Genomic DNA, 19488 nt, shown 5'->3' on the forward strand with positions numbered 1-19488 from the left:
GTGACTTTTACTTTTGTTTTATGTAAAAGAGCTATCCAAGGAAACTACTTTCATTTTTTTTTTGAAAACTTTTTAAAGCACTTTTTATTCCGAAAGTCCTTTTGGAATAAGTCATATTGGATCAACTTCCTTTAAAAGCTATTCTAATTACTAGAAACACTTTCATAAAATTAGCCAAACAAATCCAAAAGTTACTTTTGATCTCAAAAACTCCTTTTGACTTTTCAAAAGCCATGCCAACATGCCAAGAAATCTTTAGTCGAAGATCGACCAAAAATCACTAGGCAGCATTAAAACCCAAAAAGTCGTTAAAACTGTAATCTCCTATATCCAGTACTAAATAGCTGGACAAAAATTTCATTTAGTTAAATACAACAGCAGGATTCAAGCTTCAATTCGACTTGAAAACACCAGCAAAGGGATAGATAAACTTTAGACATGCCCCCGCTCCTTCAAATTTCAAAGTATAGTCTATCTATATACTTGATGTTGCTGCTGCATTTGCAGTTGCTGTTGCATATCATAAGCAGCAGGCGGACCATTAGGTACTACTGGTAAAGGAGGAGGAGCATACTGGAAAGCAGGAGCAACACCACCCTGTACCTAAAATATAGAAAATTATAAGTTCTACGAGATTTCTTACGTTTCAAGACATGAGAAAGAAACTGAAAGCAGCCAGTTGCACAAGTGCCTGATCTTAGGCTCTTAGCCATGGAAATGGAATAATGTCCACACTCAAAATATTTCATGACCAGGAATTTTCACCGGGTGAAATAAAGAGAATCTTTGGGACTAAAAAGTGGAAAGGGGAAGATAAAAATATGCCCTTCGGGGAAAATTCTTCTATCCAAACAACCCTAACCAGCAATTCTTCAAATCTTGAAGAACAAACAATTGATCAAGCCCTAAATCTGTCAGAACAAATGGTTGGCAAGACTAGCATGTTCTATGCTGAATGCATTTTCAAAACGAGATGACAGAATCAGAACAGCAAGTACAATAGTCCAACCCTCCCTCCTCTATCTCACTGAGCCTCCGCAAACTCCATCAGAGCACCATGATTAATTTATAGTATTTTTATACGACAAAAATCAGTTAATCTAAGAGTTACACTAGGAGGTAAGGAAAGTTCTTAAATTTGAATCTTTAAGATAATTATAAAATCTCTTGGCTTTTCCAGATAGAATGAAATTTTCCAAGGGCTTTCACTATCTTCCCTAGAGCTAACAGATTAAGATGGTCCAAACTGCAATGATCAAACAAAGAGACCTATTGTGAGTATGGGACTAGTAGTCTAAAAAACAAAAAATACCAGATTAAGAAAACTAATCAAAGATACTGTTACCACGACGTTTACATAAACAAAACTGTGAAGCTGATGTTAAGTAGGATCGCACCTTAACCATAACTTTGACTGGTTAAATTGAAAGGCATTGCCAGAGCTAAAAGAAGCTAAGGTTCACCTTTAGCAAACTAATGTAAAGGTTTTCAAGTAGTTATAAGAAAAGTGTGTCGTTTTCTTCGGGAACACCAGTACATGAATCGAAGAGTGTTTTGAAGAGGGATTGAACATAGGATATATCAAAAATTGAACTATTTAGCCACTGCCCCACTAGTCCTCTGAGTACAATGGATGAAGAGTAGGGTGTAAATGAAACTTATAAATCTTTTATATAGAGGAAGTGTGGTTGAATCTTCATTTTGTCTCCTATTATAATAAGAATAATCCATTTTCTACCTCATATCCATCTTACTAAAAACACCATCCAGCCAAACAAGAAAAACCATGTCCCAATTCATTTGTCCAGTTCACTTAGCCTCGGGTTTAACCATGGGATCATTCCAGATGCAAAGTAAGTAAAAAGTTTGATTCTTACGAGCCCACATGGACCTTGAGAAAATCAAGGATTGGCTCAAATTGCTACAGCTATTCAGAAGAAAGAAATTTCTTAATGGATTTTGAACCAGTTTTGGCCTTATCAGGAAATGCTTCAGACATCAATAACTAATTTTAATTTCCTAAGCCATTTATGATACATTACTTTTTAGGAGAACAGATATTGTGTACAAGTAGAGAGACAATCTCTCTCTTTCCATTTCTGATTGACAAATAAGAGTGTAGGTATAAATGTTTTTCATCAAAATAAACATGTGAAAAAGTAAATTGAACATAGAACAAATGTCTCTCGCACAAATAAGCACGCGAGAAAGCAAAGGAACACATTAGAAGGTAATCAAAAGAAAGGATCAACACTCAGAACCAATCAGCATTAGTGGCAAGACAGAAATTATGGATCCTTGGTATCGCTGATTGTTCCTTTCCAATGATTTTGCAGTCAACTTTTGCATTCATTTTTAAGCCTATATAATTTCTCAAGGCAAATTTTAATTTTCTTTTGCAATATTTCAGGTTAAACTATTCTTTAAGTTCCAGTATCTAGAAATTTAGGAATAAGATTTAACTTGGAGGCCGGCGAACTAAAAGGTGGTTATCACTTTTAAGCAGTTCATAACTAATTTGGCTAAGAAATTCTTTTGTTCTAATTGCATTAAGATTTCTTTTGATTTCACAATGCCACTATCTCTATCGCTTAATAACTCTCTTCGTTTATCCTCTTCAAAATTTCCACTTATTTGCCACGAAAAAAATGATATACAATATTGGCAACATTAACTACTCTCACTACACTAATAATTTTTCTTCCTCTGATTGCATAGTATTAACTCCAGCTAAACTCTCCTCCGTCTTCTCTTTTCCTGTGAGACCCATTCCCTAGAATTTATAAAGCAAACTCATGTTACCTTGTTTCCTTGTTCTGGTTCATCAGGTCTTCCTTCAACACTTATCTTAGACATCAACCCAACCCTCTCCAACTTCATTTTTCACAGAAAAGAGGTCGTGTAGGAGGTTTCCGTCCAAATTGTTGTTAAATCCAAATGTGACTCACATTTTACCCTCTTTTTAAAAGAAACCAACTGCCAATAACCCATAGGTAAGGACCCCTTGGCTGCAATTTTTCTCAAAAGATAAAGAAAAAAATACCATAGAATAAAATGAAGTAGGGTACAAAATAGCAAAAGTTACTATTTGTGGTGCTTTTGGACTCCTTTCTTCTCCCTTTTTGTTCAAACTACAACCCACAAATTACCATATTGAAATCAGAAAATTGTACTCTTATCAGCCACAGAACCAACAAGACTAGCTCTAATCCTTAACCATTTAGCTTCTTGTAGACTGTGGATATAAAGTTTACAGTAGAAAACCCTTAACCATGTGCTAAAGAATAAAATAATTTCTTCACTTACTATACTATCTTGATGTGTTATAGGAAAGAATATTTCCAACTATAAATGCATGCAAATCCCTTCTATGTTATAATGTGCTGTAATAAGTAACAGAGGTATATGGAAGAACTCAAGAAATTAAGAAACAAATGAAAAGGCACATTTGATGGAATTTCAAAAGGGGTGATAGAAAAGTAACGGGGCGTTTGTTTTCCATTTTTGTAGAATGAAAAATATAGCCGTTATGAGCTCATACAAGAGATAGAAATTTAAATTTGATAGCTTGATGTGATGGATAACGGTTATATTTTTCATTTTAGTGGGGAAAAAAAGAAAAACAAACAGGGGCTAAATTTTAGGACCGATCCGCTATTAAAAAGAATGAGTTGCCAAACTCAGCAAGATGAAACACGGAAGTTTAACATCATCCGCAGTGAATTTCCTGCTTTTGCATATCTGTTTACTTTGTCATGTATACCAGATATTTTCTACTGTATATTGCAAGAAATGGATTTAACTTGTTATTTAATGACAGATTGAGACACTGAAAGAGAAGAATGGTTTAAAGGAAAAGCTTATTCAAAATAAAAGGAAAAGGTGCATATAATAAACCTGATGTGTCACATAAGGACCGGGGCCAAAATTTCCGCCATATCCAGTTTCAAGATTCGGGTAACCTGTAGGTACATGGAAACAAGTAATTACATGTTATACGCTTTAGGGTTTGCTATTAGACACGTGAAAAACAATAACAATTGCATAATTATATAAGCGGGTTCCTATTTAAAGTACCTTGAGCCTGAGCCTGAGCCGCAGCTGCTGCTGCCATTGCCTTTTTCTCTGCATTGGCAAGTTCAGGACGCAATTTGTCGATTTCCTGAGCCATAGATTTCATATGCTTCTCCATTGCTTCACTTAATTCAAGGTTATTGCTATGCATCTTTCTTTCATATTCAATTGCAGACCTTCAACATTCAGAAGCAAAAAAAAAAAATGCAATGTAATGATTTTCAAAAAACAACTGATTTTCTATTCAATGAATTAAACTGGGATAGTAACAATATCAACGAGATTTTGGACGTATCATCCCAGTGGACGGATTTCCATAATTAAAACCACAAATCAGATCATGGGATATAGAAGAGAAAGTCAGTGACTGTTCCCACAAGAAAAGATAAATATTGGTACGAAATGAATGACTGTAAGCACTGATGCTGTCTGATAATGGAATACGTGTACACTTATAGCCTATAGGTTTAAATTTGACGGACATACTATAAACACGTGTCACCTTCAAGACAACCGTCACATTTTTATGAGATGGGGAATTTATCAGTTTGAAGGGTTACTAATATGAAATCTCTAATGATAACAGTAAAGCAAAAAATCATGATTGATCTCGCAAGAAAAATACATAGCACTGCCATTTCCAGGTAACAAATTTAATCCACAAACCAACAAAATGGATGCAATCACGACAATAGTTCCAACGATGATTGTCAAATCCTTTTATTTTGTTTCACTTTGTTGTAACAATTACTTCAGGTCATAATTTTTTTTCCTCTTGCAGGGCGCTTTGATCAGATTCTTTATTTTGATATTAATGGACTAACAATTCTTTTGGTGTACAAGTTACACTTCTAAGTGCTATCCCTCATAGGTCACATAATAATTCATATGAATCCTGAACATAATTGCATAATGTAAGATAATTTTCCGATTATATAAGCTGAATCTGGAAATAATGCCATTAATTAATAATTTTATGCCAAATTACATACAACGTGATAAATGTATATACCTTCCTCGCTGGATTTCTTTGAGCATGACTTCAATCTCAGCCTTGACAGCAGCCATTTGCTGCAACTCCAATTGGGTCTTCGCAAGATCGACATCAACGTCCTTCAACTTCTGAGCGAGCTCCTTTCTCTCGGCCCGGAGTTCCTCAATATTCGCTCTGACTTGGTCCACCTCAGCAACAAGCCCATTAACTGAACGGGCCTCTGCCTCCAATTTAAGGGACCGCTCATAGACCTCACGGACCTGGGCGTCCCTCTCGGCCTTGACGGAGGCGGCAGTGGCTGTGAGACGGTGGATGTCTTGCTCAGCGGCGGCCAAATCCTGTTTGAGCGCCACGTGGGCGTTAGCAAGGCGCTGGTTGTCCGAGAGGAGGAGTTCGATATCGCGGCTCTGGGCAATGACGCGCTCCTCGAGTAAATGGACCGGGGTGTCCGGCGGAGGGAGGCGGTGGAGAGAGCTGTGTTGACTTGGGCGGAGATTTAACCCACGTGGGGCTATGTAATTTCGACCCGCCATGGCGGTGTTCCGATCGAGCGATCAGTACAAGTAATTAGGGAGTCGGAGCTGATAGCTTCAGGAAACGCTGATAATATTTGCTTAAAAGTTAATATTTTAACCTTCGGAAAATGAAAAAAAATAGCTAGAATGTAATTTATTATTCTCCTATTGTAGTGCGTCTCTTCTGCGACTAAGCTAAGGGCGAATATTAAATAAATTTTCTTTCGTGAGTCATTTACGATGGAGCTATAATATAAAGTAAAAAGTAAAGATTTCTTAATATTTTGTAATAATGAGTGATGCTACAAAAAATTGTACATGTTAATTTTTGAACTTGATCCCTGAGATTGAGTACGTACAAGATCTTCCAGTACTTGAGACAAAGGCACTGAGTTGTGTCTTCATCGCCATCTGATACTTAAGTTCAAGAAATTCAAGTATGAGCCCATAAACTGAATACAATGTAAAAACGTATTTGAACAATGAACTTTGATAATATATTTATAGATGTTGGTGAAGGAGCACTATAAGGATCCAACCCATATAATCCTTATACTTATCATGTAAGGTATTTGTATTATATTGAAAGTGTTCTATTTGGTTTTGAATGGAATCGTGATAAGTAAGTAATTTGAATGAGGGTAAAAGTTATGGAGAATTATAGTCAAAGTGGGGTTGATGTTTTCTAGAAGGTGCGAGATTAGATAAAGGTTTCGCTCCCATGACTTTCGGCTCGACCTCGAAAGGCCCAAATTGTACTTGAGAGCTCGACCTCATTGTTTGGATAATTGAGGAATGGCAATGACAAGACTTGTCCTGAATCACCCTATTTGAGTTTAATTTTGACAAGTGAACTTTTGATTTTTTATTAAATAAAATGTGTTGTAACAGGTGAGCTCAGGCTTTTAAGTTTGAGATTGGGCTGAATGATATTTGTGAACATCGTAGGTGTTCGTTGAATTCCCGCAAGCGTACGGGTTCGTTGTACAAGTAATAATCGTGATGAGAGAGTTATCGTCCCACAAGGAATAAGGATCAATTTTAGTATATTTGATATATTTAATTCGTGTTTGTAACTAAAAGACGATCGAGGGAATAGCTAAATAATTTTTATAACTAAAACTTGTGAAAATAATTAAATTTGGTTTAAAAATTCAAATGTGCAAACGTATTGGATTTCCGACACCATTGATTAATTCTTAGTTCTAATTCTCAACCAATAATAATTATCTCAATTTATGCTATTGCGACGATCGATAATTCCGTTTATTTATTTATTTATTATTCTTTCCCAAAATATAATAAACCTATGATTACCACGAGACGATCATATTTCTAAATCGAATTCATATGGCAAACATGCATTGACAATTAGAATTTTCATATAAGATCGCACACGTCACAAATACTATTCCTAATATTTATTGCCCATGTGTTCCAACAATAGTGTTCTACTTATCGTGAATTTTCCAACACTACGAAAAAGCAACTTATTATCCTAATGATGCGCAAACATTAAAACAATCTAATTAAAATGGATTTTGTGTCATTTGCAGCCAAGTTCCTCAATAATTGCATCTCAATTCCTCCACTTTTTGACTTGTATGCCTTGGCCTCCAACTTCCATCAAAGGCCAATTTAATCCCCGTGTTTTGGATTTTGTCACTTTTCGCCAATTTTTGCTTCTTTCCTTTCCTTCTTCGTCCAAGCACGAGTTTTACCTAAGAAAATTAATACAATAAAATTTAGATCATATTTTGCCAAAAGAACAATAAAATTATATAGTTTAGAGCCCCCAAATAAGTGTAGAAAATACACTTATCAGTAGGCCCCCCGTGCATCCATATTTTAGTTAGCGATTGTGTGCTCGAACTGCAAAGTAAGATGCAATAGCTTGAGGTTGAACTCCATTCCTAGTTGTTGGTTACAGCTGCAAATTCAAGGAGGTAACATTTCTACACACTACTGAAATAGGATTTTTACTCTGTGGCTTTTCGAAGAAGAGTTGTACCATTTTATACAAATTGGGTTAAGACAAAGACAAAGCAAGAGAGGCGACTTAAAAGGGACGAAAAAAAGTATTTCAATATCTTGATAAGTGTGGAATTGGCAAAAGCGAGAAAAATAAAAAAGAAAAAAGAAAAAAAAGAAAAAAAAAGAAAGAAATAACCTTAGATTTACAAATTCAAGCTCTTACATAGTTATAGTAAATTTACCAATGAGCGAGAGATCATGGTTTAGGGTATATGTTATTACTTACCAATCTTAGATTAGCCACGTATCAATGAATCGCGGTACTTTATGGTGTTACGTTAGATAACATTATAAATTAGATTTACCAAAACAAGCAAATGTAATGCAAAATACTAAAAATGGATCACAATGATCACAACGTGATTAATTTCAAAGCCTATACTTCAAAGAAATCATTTAGGAAATAAATGTTAAAATATATATGAGTTAATATCATCAAATACTAAAGTTTAAGCAATGTTGTAAATTAGCATTTTTGATCCATTTAGTCACCAAATTCAGATAATCGTACATAATTGATCACAATTTTAGCAGCATCTACTCTAGATTCAATGTGACAAATATGAATTAGATTATGAGGTTGGACTTTGCGTTGTTTCCTGTTGAAGAAGATGACTTCCAACAATGGTGGTTTGCAGGTAGAAAATTTTTAGAGAGAAGGGGAGAAAGTTTTTGTTAGAAAGACCGTCACATTTTAATTATTCGCAAATAAAGGAACTGACTTACATTTGTAGACGCTCATTACCATAGCTAGCAATTAATAATGATGTGGCAAGTACAACTATTTCACTATGAGCATCTCCACGTGGTCTAGCTATTCGTGTTAACATCTAGCGACCAATGGATTTTAACGATTGCATATTTGAGATGACTTATTATGTAACATTATCTAACTCCATTGATTGAATGGTTCAAAAAAAACTTTAAGGACCATTTTAAATTATTTCTAGAACTTAGTGACCAGTTGTGAAATTAACTTGAACACATATTAACGGTAAATTGCAATTTTCGTCCCTAACCTCTCTCACAAAGTTGCAATCTTTTCCATGACCTTATTGCATTTGGTTTTTATCATCAATCTTTGATAAATTAGCAAATTTGGTCATTCTTTAGCAGCTCCCATCCAAAAATCTGTTAAATCTGTGTGAAATGACATTCTTCTCCTCAAACTTAAACAACTCAAAGTAAAATAAAACAATAAAGAAGACTAAAGTTACAGAAAATAAAAGAAAATATTAGATATAAGCAAAAGAGTTGATTAAAAAAAGGCCACAAACACCAAGGGTAAAACTCCTTGGTTGCCTATGAGTGGGGTGGGATGGGATTGGATTGGGTGGGGTTGTGGTAGGGGGAGGGGGGCTTTTTTCCCCCTTCGTTTAACTTGCTTATTTTTATATTATCTTATCGGATGATATTTCTTTCTCTCTCTCTCTCTTTTAAATTTTTTTGTCTTCTTTGTTGTCGTTGGATTTTTTTTAGAGGGCAATATCGTCATCTCCCCATAGATTTTTGAATGTAACTATCAAAAGGGCCCAAATTTGCTAATTTATCAAAGACCGAGGATAAAAAAAATTAGATGAAAAAATATTAGGACAAAATTGCAGCTTTGGGCAAAGATTGGGGATGAAAATTGAAATTCACCATTAGTCAGACCACCATTTGTAATTGATGAATGCATAATTAGTCCTTGTTCGATTTAAATGAAAATCAAATTTTCCGTAAAATTTTGATAAAAATTTACAAAATATGTAGTGAAAATTTGTGAATTCGATAATGTAATGGTTAAAAATAAGTTTAAGAAAAAACTATTTTTATAAAATGGAGCAAAACAGGGACAGAGACACTTATCATTCTTTTACTTTTCTTCATTAATATTTAGGGGGTGTTTGGTAGGGTTTTTAAGTCAATTAAAATTTAAATTTTTGATCGTTATTTTACTATTTCAATCGTCATTTTTGAATTCATTTCTCACAGGTAAAACCCACTTTTACTTCTAACGATAAAAAAATCAATTTTCAAAATTCTTACCAAACACCCTCTTAATCCTTTTGATAGGATTAAAATCACAATTTTAATAAATTTTGATAAAAATTGATAAAATAAAGTTACGTGTCACATAAAATATTAAGACATTAATTTTTTTTTAACTCATAAATCAAATCATATATTCACCATTTAGCCCTCGTTTGACCCCATTATTTGTTATTTCAATTTGTGGAATAGCATTTTTTTTTTAGGAATGTCTGATCAAAGAAGAAGAAATTTTTTTAAATTTATATGTAATATTATTTTATTAAAAAATGTGTAGAGCTTGTTTGGGAGTGATTTTAAGAATTAATTTTTTGACCGTTAGGAGAAAAGTGGGGTTCATCTGTGAGAGAGAAAGTCAAATATGACGATTAAAATAATGAAATAACGATCAAAAAATCAATTTTTTAGACCAAAAAATCACTTCCAAACAAACGGGTAATTGGTAAAAATACGGGGAATAATGGATTATAATTTTGACGGGTAAATTAAACGGAGCCCCTGGAAATACCCAAGCGCGTCAGCTTTATTTTTCAGTATAAAAATGTCTAGCGGAACTTCACACTCTCTGCAAATTTCCCTCTTTCGCTCCCAAATCAGAACACGAAGGTCTGAATTCCGATTTTATCTGTTGTTTGATTTTCTTTTTCTTCTGTTTGACCAATTACAAAGAAAAATCCGCGTTTTAATTTGTGCAGTTTCGGTGATGGAACTCTTCAACTTCTGGAATCACTTTTAGTTTCCAAAGACGTGAAATCGTTGGTTGAAGTGAGATCGGCGTTGACAGAGTTCATGAGAGATGAATCGCTTCAAATCTTTCGAGAAATTTCAGAAAAATCTGTTGAGTATAAGCTTCTATGTACTGATTTTCTGATTCGTGTTTTCGGGCTTATTGGTGATGTTCAGGTATTATTCTGTTATATTCTCTAAAATTCATCTAATGTAGAGACATAAGTTGGTGACAACAAAGTTTTGAATTGAATAAGAAAATTAATCACACCAAACGTATTTATTCATTGTAATGCAATGATAGACGAACACTCAATGTGGCTTGATTCTGTCTTAATCTAACATCACGTGATATTTTTTTATCTGCCTTTGCCGAGGCTTTGTATATCGTTTCTGTCATTTACTACTGAAGCTTTGTGTAGCCTCCAACTCCCTTCACATTTTCCACTGTCCAAACCCATCTATGTAAGTATGAGTTTTTGGACGAGTAGTGGATTCATTTGTCAACATTTTTGGCTAGTCTTCTCCAATTGTTAAAAGAATTTGTTGCTTTAACATGTGGAGTAATATTTGAATTAAATGAGCCATCCTTTTTTCCTTACTTATAATGTGAAAGACCAAGTAATTCAATGTGGAATAAGAAGCCTACATTTGAGCTCCACTATTCGACAGTTTTATTTCTTAGTTTTTTCAGGAATACTTGCTTTTTTTATATTGAAATAATTTCATAGAGGATGTGTAGACAATTAATTCGATTTATTGACACATGCAGTCTTGCAATTTGATTTTTGGCAGAGTTGCTTGTCCTTGAGATATGAAGCATTTGTTATGCGTGAACAAAAGGCCACCACTGATCCCAGGCTTCAAGTTTCATGCACTGAATGGCTCACCTTTGCCGAGCATTTGCTTGATCATGGCTTTTACTCCATTGCAAACAAGGTTTGTTGTTAGCTTATTCTGCTTTAGAACGCTTGCATCTATGAAGATCTATGAGACTGCATTGCGTCATTGGCTTTTGCTGTATGTATCAAATAATGAACTTCACTGATCTCTAAATTAAGGCTGTCATCAATGCGTTCCAATCCTCATCACTTAATTAATAAGAGACAATAGAGAAAATCTGTCATGCTGTCGAAGCTTGCTTAGACATTTGTCGATCTCCACCTAACTTGTTGACCCTTTGGTTTCTCGAGCTTTTGTTCAATCCATAATGATAACTATTTATTTATTTATTTATTATTATTATTTTTTAAAATTGTACACAATAAGATTTTGATATTTCATTGATAAGTGACTTCAGGCAAAGTCTCTTTCTGTTGAGAAACACATTCCTTATAGAGAGTATGGTGTCTATGAAACTTCCCTTCTCTCCAAGACCCGAACAATCCAATTTGAGGGAATCTTCGATAGTGATAGGTACCTGGACTGAACTGCAGATTCCAATTGCTGCCAAGTTGCTCCCAATTCGCACCCAACCTGATCACACCAAGAGAAAAGGTTATTATCCACCTTCAGCAATTGGAAATAGCAACAGTAATGTATTCACAAGCTTTCAATCTCTATGAAATTGACACAAATATGTAGTTTGATTTATTGAAAGCTATGAAGAAAATTGGAACAGCTTCAAGGCTTTTGATAGGCCTGGACTCTCCCAATGACTCAACAGAACAAACGTGAATGATTCCCCAACTTTACCCCTATTACATTTATTCTCCATCCCTTACAAAAGACTCTCCCCAATTTACCCCTATTAAATGACTCTCCCCAATTTACCCCTATATTCATAAAAGTTTAATGTACCCCTAATATAACTAACTGACTGGAGCTGAATTAGTTACCGTGCTCTCCCCTTTTTTTCTTCTCGCGTAGGCGAACTCAATCGGTGGTCTGTCAGATTGAGGCTTAGACTCCACCTTCTTATGTTTATCTATAGAGGTTCACCTTCCATTGATGCAGGTAAGTAATTGTTCTTGGAATTCTCCAGTTTTTAAAAAAAGATAGCCATGGACCATTGAATCTGGGAAGATGATGAAATCAGATTTGGCGCTGTTCCTTTTTGAGAGCAACATTGACACCGGAGATGAAAGATAGGGAAATGGAAGGGGATTAAATACTCTTGTAATCTAAGCCATAACTGATGGATAATAGGTGCTAGGATTATTGACCAGTGCAATGTTGTAGCTTACGTGTATCCCGCTTGGGGTGTATGTTTGCAAGAATGAAAGTCAACGGATTAGGCTGAGGCATCAAAAGTGTTGGAGCTTGTGGTTTGATTCGATATACAGCCAAGAACCTTATTAGGGCTTGTCATGCCATGAATCCTCTTGAAAGATGGTGGTGCCTTCAAGAATGTGGAAATATGTTCTTTAGGAACATTGTTTGGTGAATCAAAAGGAATGAGCTGCTTTTTGTCTCCCAGGTTCTATCTCCCCTGATAACAACGAAAGGATAGACTTTTCTAGAGTAACAGGTTAACACTTCACTGTTCCGGCTTCTAAAACAATTTCTGTCCTCATTTATTGTCCATCAAGGGAGCTGCAGAAGTAAATGGTACATATAACTATGCATTCATAAAAAGTAGAACCCATTTTCGATACTTTTCTCTTCAGTTTAAGTATCTAACATGGGAGCTTGCAATCCATTCAGAGCAGCCATGTTAAGTAGATGGGGATCAATTGTTATTATTGGTGCATATGGGTGCTATTTTCTCATAAAATGCCACTTGTAATATTGATGGCTACTTATTATTGAGAAAAGACTCAAAATTTTGTAAGTTGTCTTACAGGAAACTGAAAGTTTGTTGGGATTCCATCACCTAGGACAGAGATTAGGCACCATGTTCGTCTGTGAGAAAAGAATATTTTATAATTTCTATATTCCTTCTTCCAGATGTTCAATTGATGCTTCTTTCTGAGATGAAGGTTATCTGATGCAGTAATTCGTATTTAACTTTCATCCAAACAAAGTGAGGTCAATTTGCAATGCCAATTTCCTACAGTTCTTACTCTGAAACTTAAAGATTTGGCTGAAGTTTGTGAACACAGCTTTCGTTTTTCAGCAAATGTGTAAATATTTTTTTGAACGAAACAAGAAATTCATCAACTTATATTGCCACAAACTGTAGGCAAAAGATACCAAGGAACACAGTCAATCCCTTGACAATTGCCAATCAACAGAAAAAATGAAGCTAACTTGTGGGCTACTTTATTCCCCTCCCAAAAGGAAGCAATTTTTGCCACAGCTAAAATATCACACAAAGTCCCACATACGAGGCATACTGGAAATCTATCTTAAGACTGTACCACACGAAGGGAATTGCTTTCTGTTATAGCAACCTGGAACCCATTATCTCTTGCAAAAAAGATGGCCATCCCTCATCACTACCGCCTTCGTGTCCTTGACTGAAAATAACCCCATTGTTCTCTTCAATGCACAACCACCACCTCAAATTCGTCATGAAGAACAGCCCTTGAACTGTTAAAACCCTAATTTTTGCTAACCACTACATCCGTACTTAATTTCAGTTTACTTGCTGGAGGTGCCTCCCACCTTACTGAACCTCTGAAAGGCCCACCAGCTGGCTGCACCATTGTCTTTAGTCCCTTCTACTCCTCCAAATAGGCCACTCCTCCAAATTGGCTACAATATCTAATAAAATGCTATGCTTTTGAGGGGCAGTAACATGTAGGACACTTCTGTTCAGCCCAAATTACCCACAACAGACATCCCAGTTGATCCGCCTCCCTCTCATTGCAGTGGTTAGCAATTTCAAGAAGAGAATCCCTCACATCCCCAATGTCTAAGTATGCCTTTATCCGCCCCACCATCCCATAGCCTTCCAAACCCTCTAGCGAATATGTCATTTGATATCCTTTTTTGCACGTTATTAGCATACTGTACTGAATGGGCTGTTTTTGAAGGAAAATTAATCGAAAACATTTTGTGGTGGCTCTCCAATTCTATTTGATCTACTGACTCAAAGTATTAAATCTGTGTTTTCACTTAGTTTATGATGGATTAATATAATTCTCACTGATTAATGAGTATTAGCATCAGAGATTTGTGCTTTTGCTAGTTGATTTATCTGTTCCTCTGGTGATGTTTGAACTTCATATTGAGAAGAAGTTGTGGCCCATAGTTTAAAGGCTGATTAAATCTTCGTTGTCATTTCTCTTTTTTTCTCTCTGAAGGCATGTAAAAAGGCGCTGCTGTGCATCAAGGTGAATCATGCATCAGACCCTGAAGCAGACCACTTTTTCCACAATGCGCATCTCATTGAGAAAATCAAGAAACTCAAGGATGTTTCTGCACTCTTAGCTTCTTCACGATCTGGTATGCTCTACTTTGAGGTCTTATATCTTGGAAGATTAAAATCATTGTAGATTTTAAGGAAAAATGCATTAGCTGCAAGACATTTGAAGTGTGATGTGCATGAAAATATGAAAGATAATGTGGATGATTACATATTTGTTTTTCCCTATGGACTTTACTATCATCTTTGTTTTCATACACATTTCATTACCATTGAAGCTTAAGAATTTCTTTTGCATTCAGAACCATCTGGAATCTGTTATTAGTAATAATGAATTGGTAGCTTTTTTAAGAAACTAACAATCAAAAGCATTCATACTAAGTGAAATCATACAGTCAGAATTTTATCAACAAAACTAATACAAAGTAGAAATATAGAAACCTAGTACGATAGACTTTGTTGAGATGCGTTTAACAAGCTAAATTAGATATAATAGTCTTTTCATCTTTCTGAATATTGAAGATTAACATAGCATCCATAGTCCCAGTTGACTGCAGCACGAAAGTAACTTGAATATAAAAAGAATGGCAACTGTTGTTGAGATTTCTCAAAAGGGTTGAGCCAGAATCTCGCATAAAAGCTGTTATTAACATAGAGTTACAGACACACTGATACTATATGGCTTATGTGACCTGTTGTGCCTAGTTGCAAGATCATGGTCAAGAAAGATGAGTTACTCAGAAAGGCAATCATTATATGAACCTGCATGTAAAACATGGAAATTATATTGGTGTTGGCAGAAATTTAAAATGGTGGCATGAGTAGCCCTTGCATGCAGAATACTTATCTCAAAGTATCATGCAGAATTAAAATTCCTATGTGATTCTACTACACTAAGGAATATAATACAGTTACTACTGAATTGATAACATTAAGAGGGTGTTTGGGAGATATTTTTATGTAAAAATGCATTTTTGAATAGTAAATTGATGGGAAATGTGTGGTTGAAAGATAAGGAAAAGTTTTTGATTTACGTATAATATTATTTTAATAAAGAATGTATGGTTGAAAAGAAGAGAGAGAGAAATGCATTTTGAAAAAAATGGGTACCAAACGGGACCTAAATATCTTATGACTTGATTCTCGTGAATAGGCTAGACTCTGCAACGACACATTTGCTTGAGCTTGACATCACTTTATTCCTTGAACTACTGTTTAATTCGCTTTAGTTCTGGACTGAGCCAGCCTGGAGTTAAGTACAAATAAAAATTATTAGTGATTTATTGAAGGTCTTGTGCATATTTAACAAGATAAAAAGCATGGCATATAAATATTGTAACCCTTTATCGGTTTGGTTGGTCAGGGACTTTTGTGTCTGATGTAGATTATTTTTCTTTGTGGACGCTGTTTCAGTCCAGGCACAGGCAGTAGAATACTCAATGCAGAAAACGGTTGAACAAAGTTCAAAAATCTCTAGCATCTCTAATGAAACCCAATGTTCAGGGAGCTCTCGGTTCAGAAGTGGAATCAGGCAAAACAATTTACGGAAACTACGAGAGCATCAATGTCGAAAACAGACATACTGCAGAGATTAAGATGTACAAATCTCAGGTTCCTCCACCTTTTCCTTTTGTCTTGTCTTTGTGTTGAAGACATACAATTCTCAGGCATATAGTTAAATCAAATAGATATAGGATTTCTCGCTGCAATCAAGTGCTTTTCCATGCATTTAAGATGGAGGAATTGAAATGATGGCACTATCTCATAAGAATTACATGACATCCAATGCACGTGTAATTTGTGCATACTTGTGGATTTGTCTAGTAGAATTAGAGCTTTGAACTAGTTGTTCCATCTAGTTGTACTTCTTTCTCTAAAACTTTGGGGATGTTTGGTTAGAAGTTGACAGGAATATGGAAGCCAAATAGAATCAATGATTCCTTGTTTTATTGGGAAGCCCTTTGATTTTTTATGCATATTTCACTTACTAACGAACCATCTTCATGTTTCTTTGTAAACTTCACTGAGAAAAGATTCTAATAAATTTCTTTGTTTCTGGTATATATTCATGCATATGAAATACAACTTTAGACATCTTAAGACTTTGTGTAGAGGCGATTCTCCAAGTTGAGGGCCATCATGTTTACTATTGGAGCTTCTATATATCTTTGGGGGCAAAGTATTTTTAACATCTACTTATTTAATAAATAGGATCTAACAAATATTTCAAAGAAACTGCATCAAGAAGAAAAAGAAAAATGAAATTGGGACCTTGGTTGAAGTATATTGTTCCAAAGGAGATGAGATCAAAGGAGTCTATTTATTAAATTTGACGTCTATTTGGTTACAATTCAAAAGAACTTTTTTGCTCCAAAAAGTTAAAGATTGGACCTAAATATCAAGAAAAAAAATTGAGACCAACGAGGATTATAACAATCCCAAAGACGAGACCATGACGTCAATATTTCCTTTATTTTAAACAATTGCTATCGCCTTGTTATTCTCAAAGTAAATCCGGTGGCAGTTAATGCAAAAAATACAATTTTTCTCTTCTCGTCATAATAATGTATGGTAATTATGTTTATTTGTTGAACTACCTTTTAATTGTACCTAAGGCCATTGACCTTTGCTCATTGTAGATTTTAGGTCCTTTCTTTTTCTTCAATTAAAACTGTAAATATTCATTGATAATAAACAATGTTGTAATTTAAAAAATTAGTATAGAAATAAGAAGAAAAAAAAGTTGACAAACTTAAATTCTTGTTTGAGAGGGTGTTTGGTGGGGATTTTAAAAATTGATTTTTTGATTGTTAGTAATAAAAGTGGATTCTACCTGTAAGAGAAGAATTGAAAAATGACAATTGGAATAATGAAATAACGGTCAAAAATTTGATTTTAAATGGCTTAAAATCATTATTAAACAAGATCTGAAAATCATTATTTGAAAAAATAAAAATAAAAATTTGAAGAGTGATTTTTAGAAAATTTGTGGTTAGAAAGTGTAAAAGTTTTGAATTTAACGTGTAAAATATTTTATTGCGTGAATCTAATTGATAATGAATGTTAAATAATGGTACTGAAATTACTCTGGACTAATTTTGTTAACTGCCACGACCAATTAACAGTGCAAGCCAATGGTCTCCAAGATGATTGAGCGATCCAGGCTAAGTTTTATACTATCTTCGAGGTATGGACGAGATATTTTGCGATTCCTAATTACATATTCCCTGTGGGGTAAAAGAAGTTGATCAGGTTGAGGGAAAAGACAGCAGATGTTATAACATCTGCAGTTAATTTGTGTTAATACTATAATAATACAAATTATACTGTAAAAATTTACTGCAAAACCCCCCAAATTTCTGAGCGATCCAGGCTAAGTTTTATACTATCTTCGAGGTATGGACGAGATATTTTGCGATTCCTAATTACATATTCCCTGTGGGGTAAAAGAAGTTGATCAGGTTGAGGGAAAAGACAGCAGATGTTATAACATCTGCAGTTAATTTGTGTTAATACTATAATAATACAAATTATACTGTAAAAATTTACTGCAAAACCCACCAAATTTCTGGAACCCTGGTTTGAATTTTCCATTCTCAACACCTCGAATCTAAAATATTCCGATCTTGACTTCTATTTCACCACGTAATTAGTAACCTACCGCCTATCTGTTTAACTTTAATTATTCTCTCGCTAAACCGTTTGTACGCAATAACTGATTTTAACCCAATTCTCTAATCCTAAACGTGTTCTTGGGTTTTAGAATTTTTCAATGGCTACCGACGCCTCGCCGAAATTCAAAAAATCCGAGCTGATACTGGTCCCTCAGCCGCCGGACTATCACCCGGAAGTTACCGTTTCGCCGGCACACGATGGCCTCGACTTTTGGCAGTTCATGATCGCCGGCTCAATCGCCGGTATGGTGGAGCACATGGCCATGTTCCCCGTTGATACAATCAAAACCCAGATGCAAGCCATTGCCTCTTGCCCTGTTAAATCCGCGAACGTTAAACAGGCTGTACTATCTATCTTGAAATCGGAAGGTCCAATAGGGTTCTATCGTGGCATCGGTGCTATGGGTCTGGGCGCCGGGCCAGCCCATGCCGTTTATTTTTCAGTTTATGAATTTTGTAAGAAGAGTTTTTCGCGTGGAAATCCAAAAAGTCATGTAGCCCACGCTGTGTCAGGGGTTTTTGCAACTATTGCTAGTGATGCGGTATTTACTCCTATGGATATGGTTAAGCAGAGGCTGCAATTGAATAGTAGTCCGTATACGGGGGTGTGGGACTGCGTAAAGAGGGTACTGCGGGAGGAGGGATTTAGAGCCTTCTATGCTTCCTATAGGACCACCGTGCTAATGAATGCACCTTTCACTGCAGTTCATTTTGCAACCTATGAGGCAGCTAAAAGGGGTTTAATGGAGGTGTCAGCAGAAAGTGTGAGCGATGAGAGGTTGGTGGTTCATGCCACAGCTGGAGCTGTAGCGGGAGCAATGGCTGCTGCAGTTACGACCCCACTTGATGTTGTGAAGACTCAGTTACAGTGTCAGGTATTAAAATATATATATTGGAAATTAGTGTATAAATCATGGTTGTTCAGAGTACGTGAGGTGTGCATTATGCTTTGATTAATTTATCTTTAGAAAATGAATTGCTGTTTATTTGTAATGTATAATACCATTGCAGAGCTGCTTTTCAGTACTACTTTTTTCAGGACTCTACAATTTGTGGAGTACTGGACGCTGTCAAGTGTAAACATAATTAGACTGTTAAAATGTGTCTTAGTTGGGCTGAGTTATTGACTTTTTTTTTTTTTTTTTTTTTTTATTTTTTTTTTCTTTTGGAAAAAAAAAATGAAATTTT

The 19488-nt window shown here is 35.2% G+C and overlaps 3 protein-coding genes across 6 annotated transcripts; 2 read left to right on the forward strand and 1 right to left on the reverse strand.

The window, feature by feature from the left end:
- Nucleotides 1–181: 181 nt before the first annotated feature.
- LOC111384187 (protein FLC EXPRESSOR-like) lies at nt 182–5709 on the reverse strand. 2 transcript variants are annotated; one of them, XM_023008451.1, is made up of 4 exons: nt 5087–5709; nt 4078–4250; nt 3898–3962; nt 182–597 (listed from the first exon to the last, which is right to left on the reverse strand). In XM_023008451.1, exons 1-4 carry the CDS (start codon nt 5599–5601, stop codon nt 472–474), a joined length of 879 nt encoding a protein of 292 aa, XP_022864219.1. In that variant the 5' UTR covers nt 5602–5709; the 3' UTR covers nt 182–471. The 2 variants fall into 2 exon arrangements, with proteins under 2 accessions (XP_022864219.1, XP_022864217.1); XM_023008449.1 differs by having other exon boundaries at nt 182–603; nt 5087–5708.
- Nucleotides 5710–10148: 4439 nt separating this feature from the next.
- LOC111384186 lies at nt 10149–17772 on the forward strand. 3 transcript variants are annotated; one of them, XM_023008447.1, is made up of 6 exons: nt 10149–10254; nt 10344–10551; nt 11170–11313; nt 14565–14706; nt 16040–16237; nt 17752–17772. In XM_023008447.1, exons 1-5 carry the CDS (start codon nt 10190–10192, stop codon nt 16219–16221), a joined length of 741 nt encoding a protein of 246 aa, XP_022864215.1. In that variant the 5' UTR covers nt 10149–10189; the 3' UTR covers nt 16222–16237; nt 17752–17772. The 3 variants fall into 3 exon arrangements, with proteins under 3 accessions (XP_022864215.1, XP_022864214.1, XP_022864216.1); XM_023008446.1 differs by lacking the exon at nt 17752–17772 and having other exon boundaries at nt 16040–16687; XM_023008448.1 differs by lacking the exon at nt 17752–17772 and having other exon boundaries at nt 10344–10485; nt 16040–16687.
- Nucleotides 17773–17795: 23 nt separating this feature from the next.
- Nucleotides 17796–19419, forward strand: LOC111384184 (mitoferrin-like). Its single transcript, XM_023008445.1, has 2 exons — nt 17796–17813; nt 18390–19419. The coding sequence occupies exon 2, from the start codon at nt 18399–18401 to the stop codon at nt 19251–19253; it is 855 nt and encodes a 284-aa protein (XP_022864213.1). The 5' UTR covers nt 17796–17813; nt 18390–18398; the 3' UTR covers nt 19254–19419.
- The last annotated feature ends 69 nt before the right edge of the window (nt 19420–19488 follow it).

This window comes from Olea europaea, unplaced genomic scaffold (genome assembly GCF_002742605.1).
Source record: "Olea europaea var. sylvestris unplaced genomic scaffold, O_europaea_v1 scaffold2864, whole genome shotgun sequence".
NCBI lineage: Eukaryota > Viridiplantae > Streptophyta > Magnoliopsida > Lamiales > Oleaceae > Olea > Olea europaea.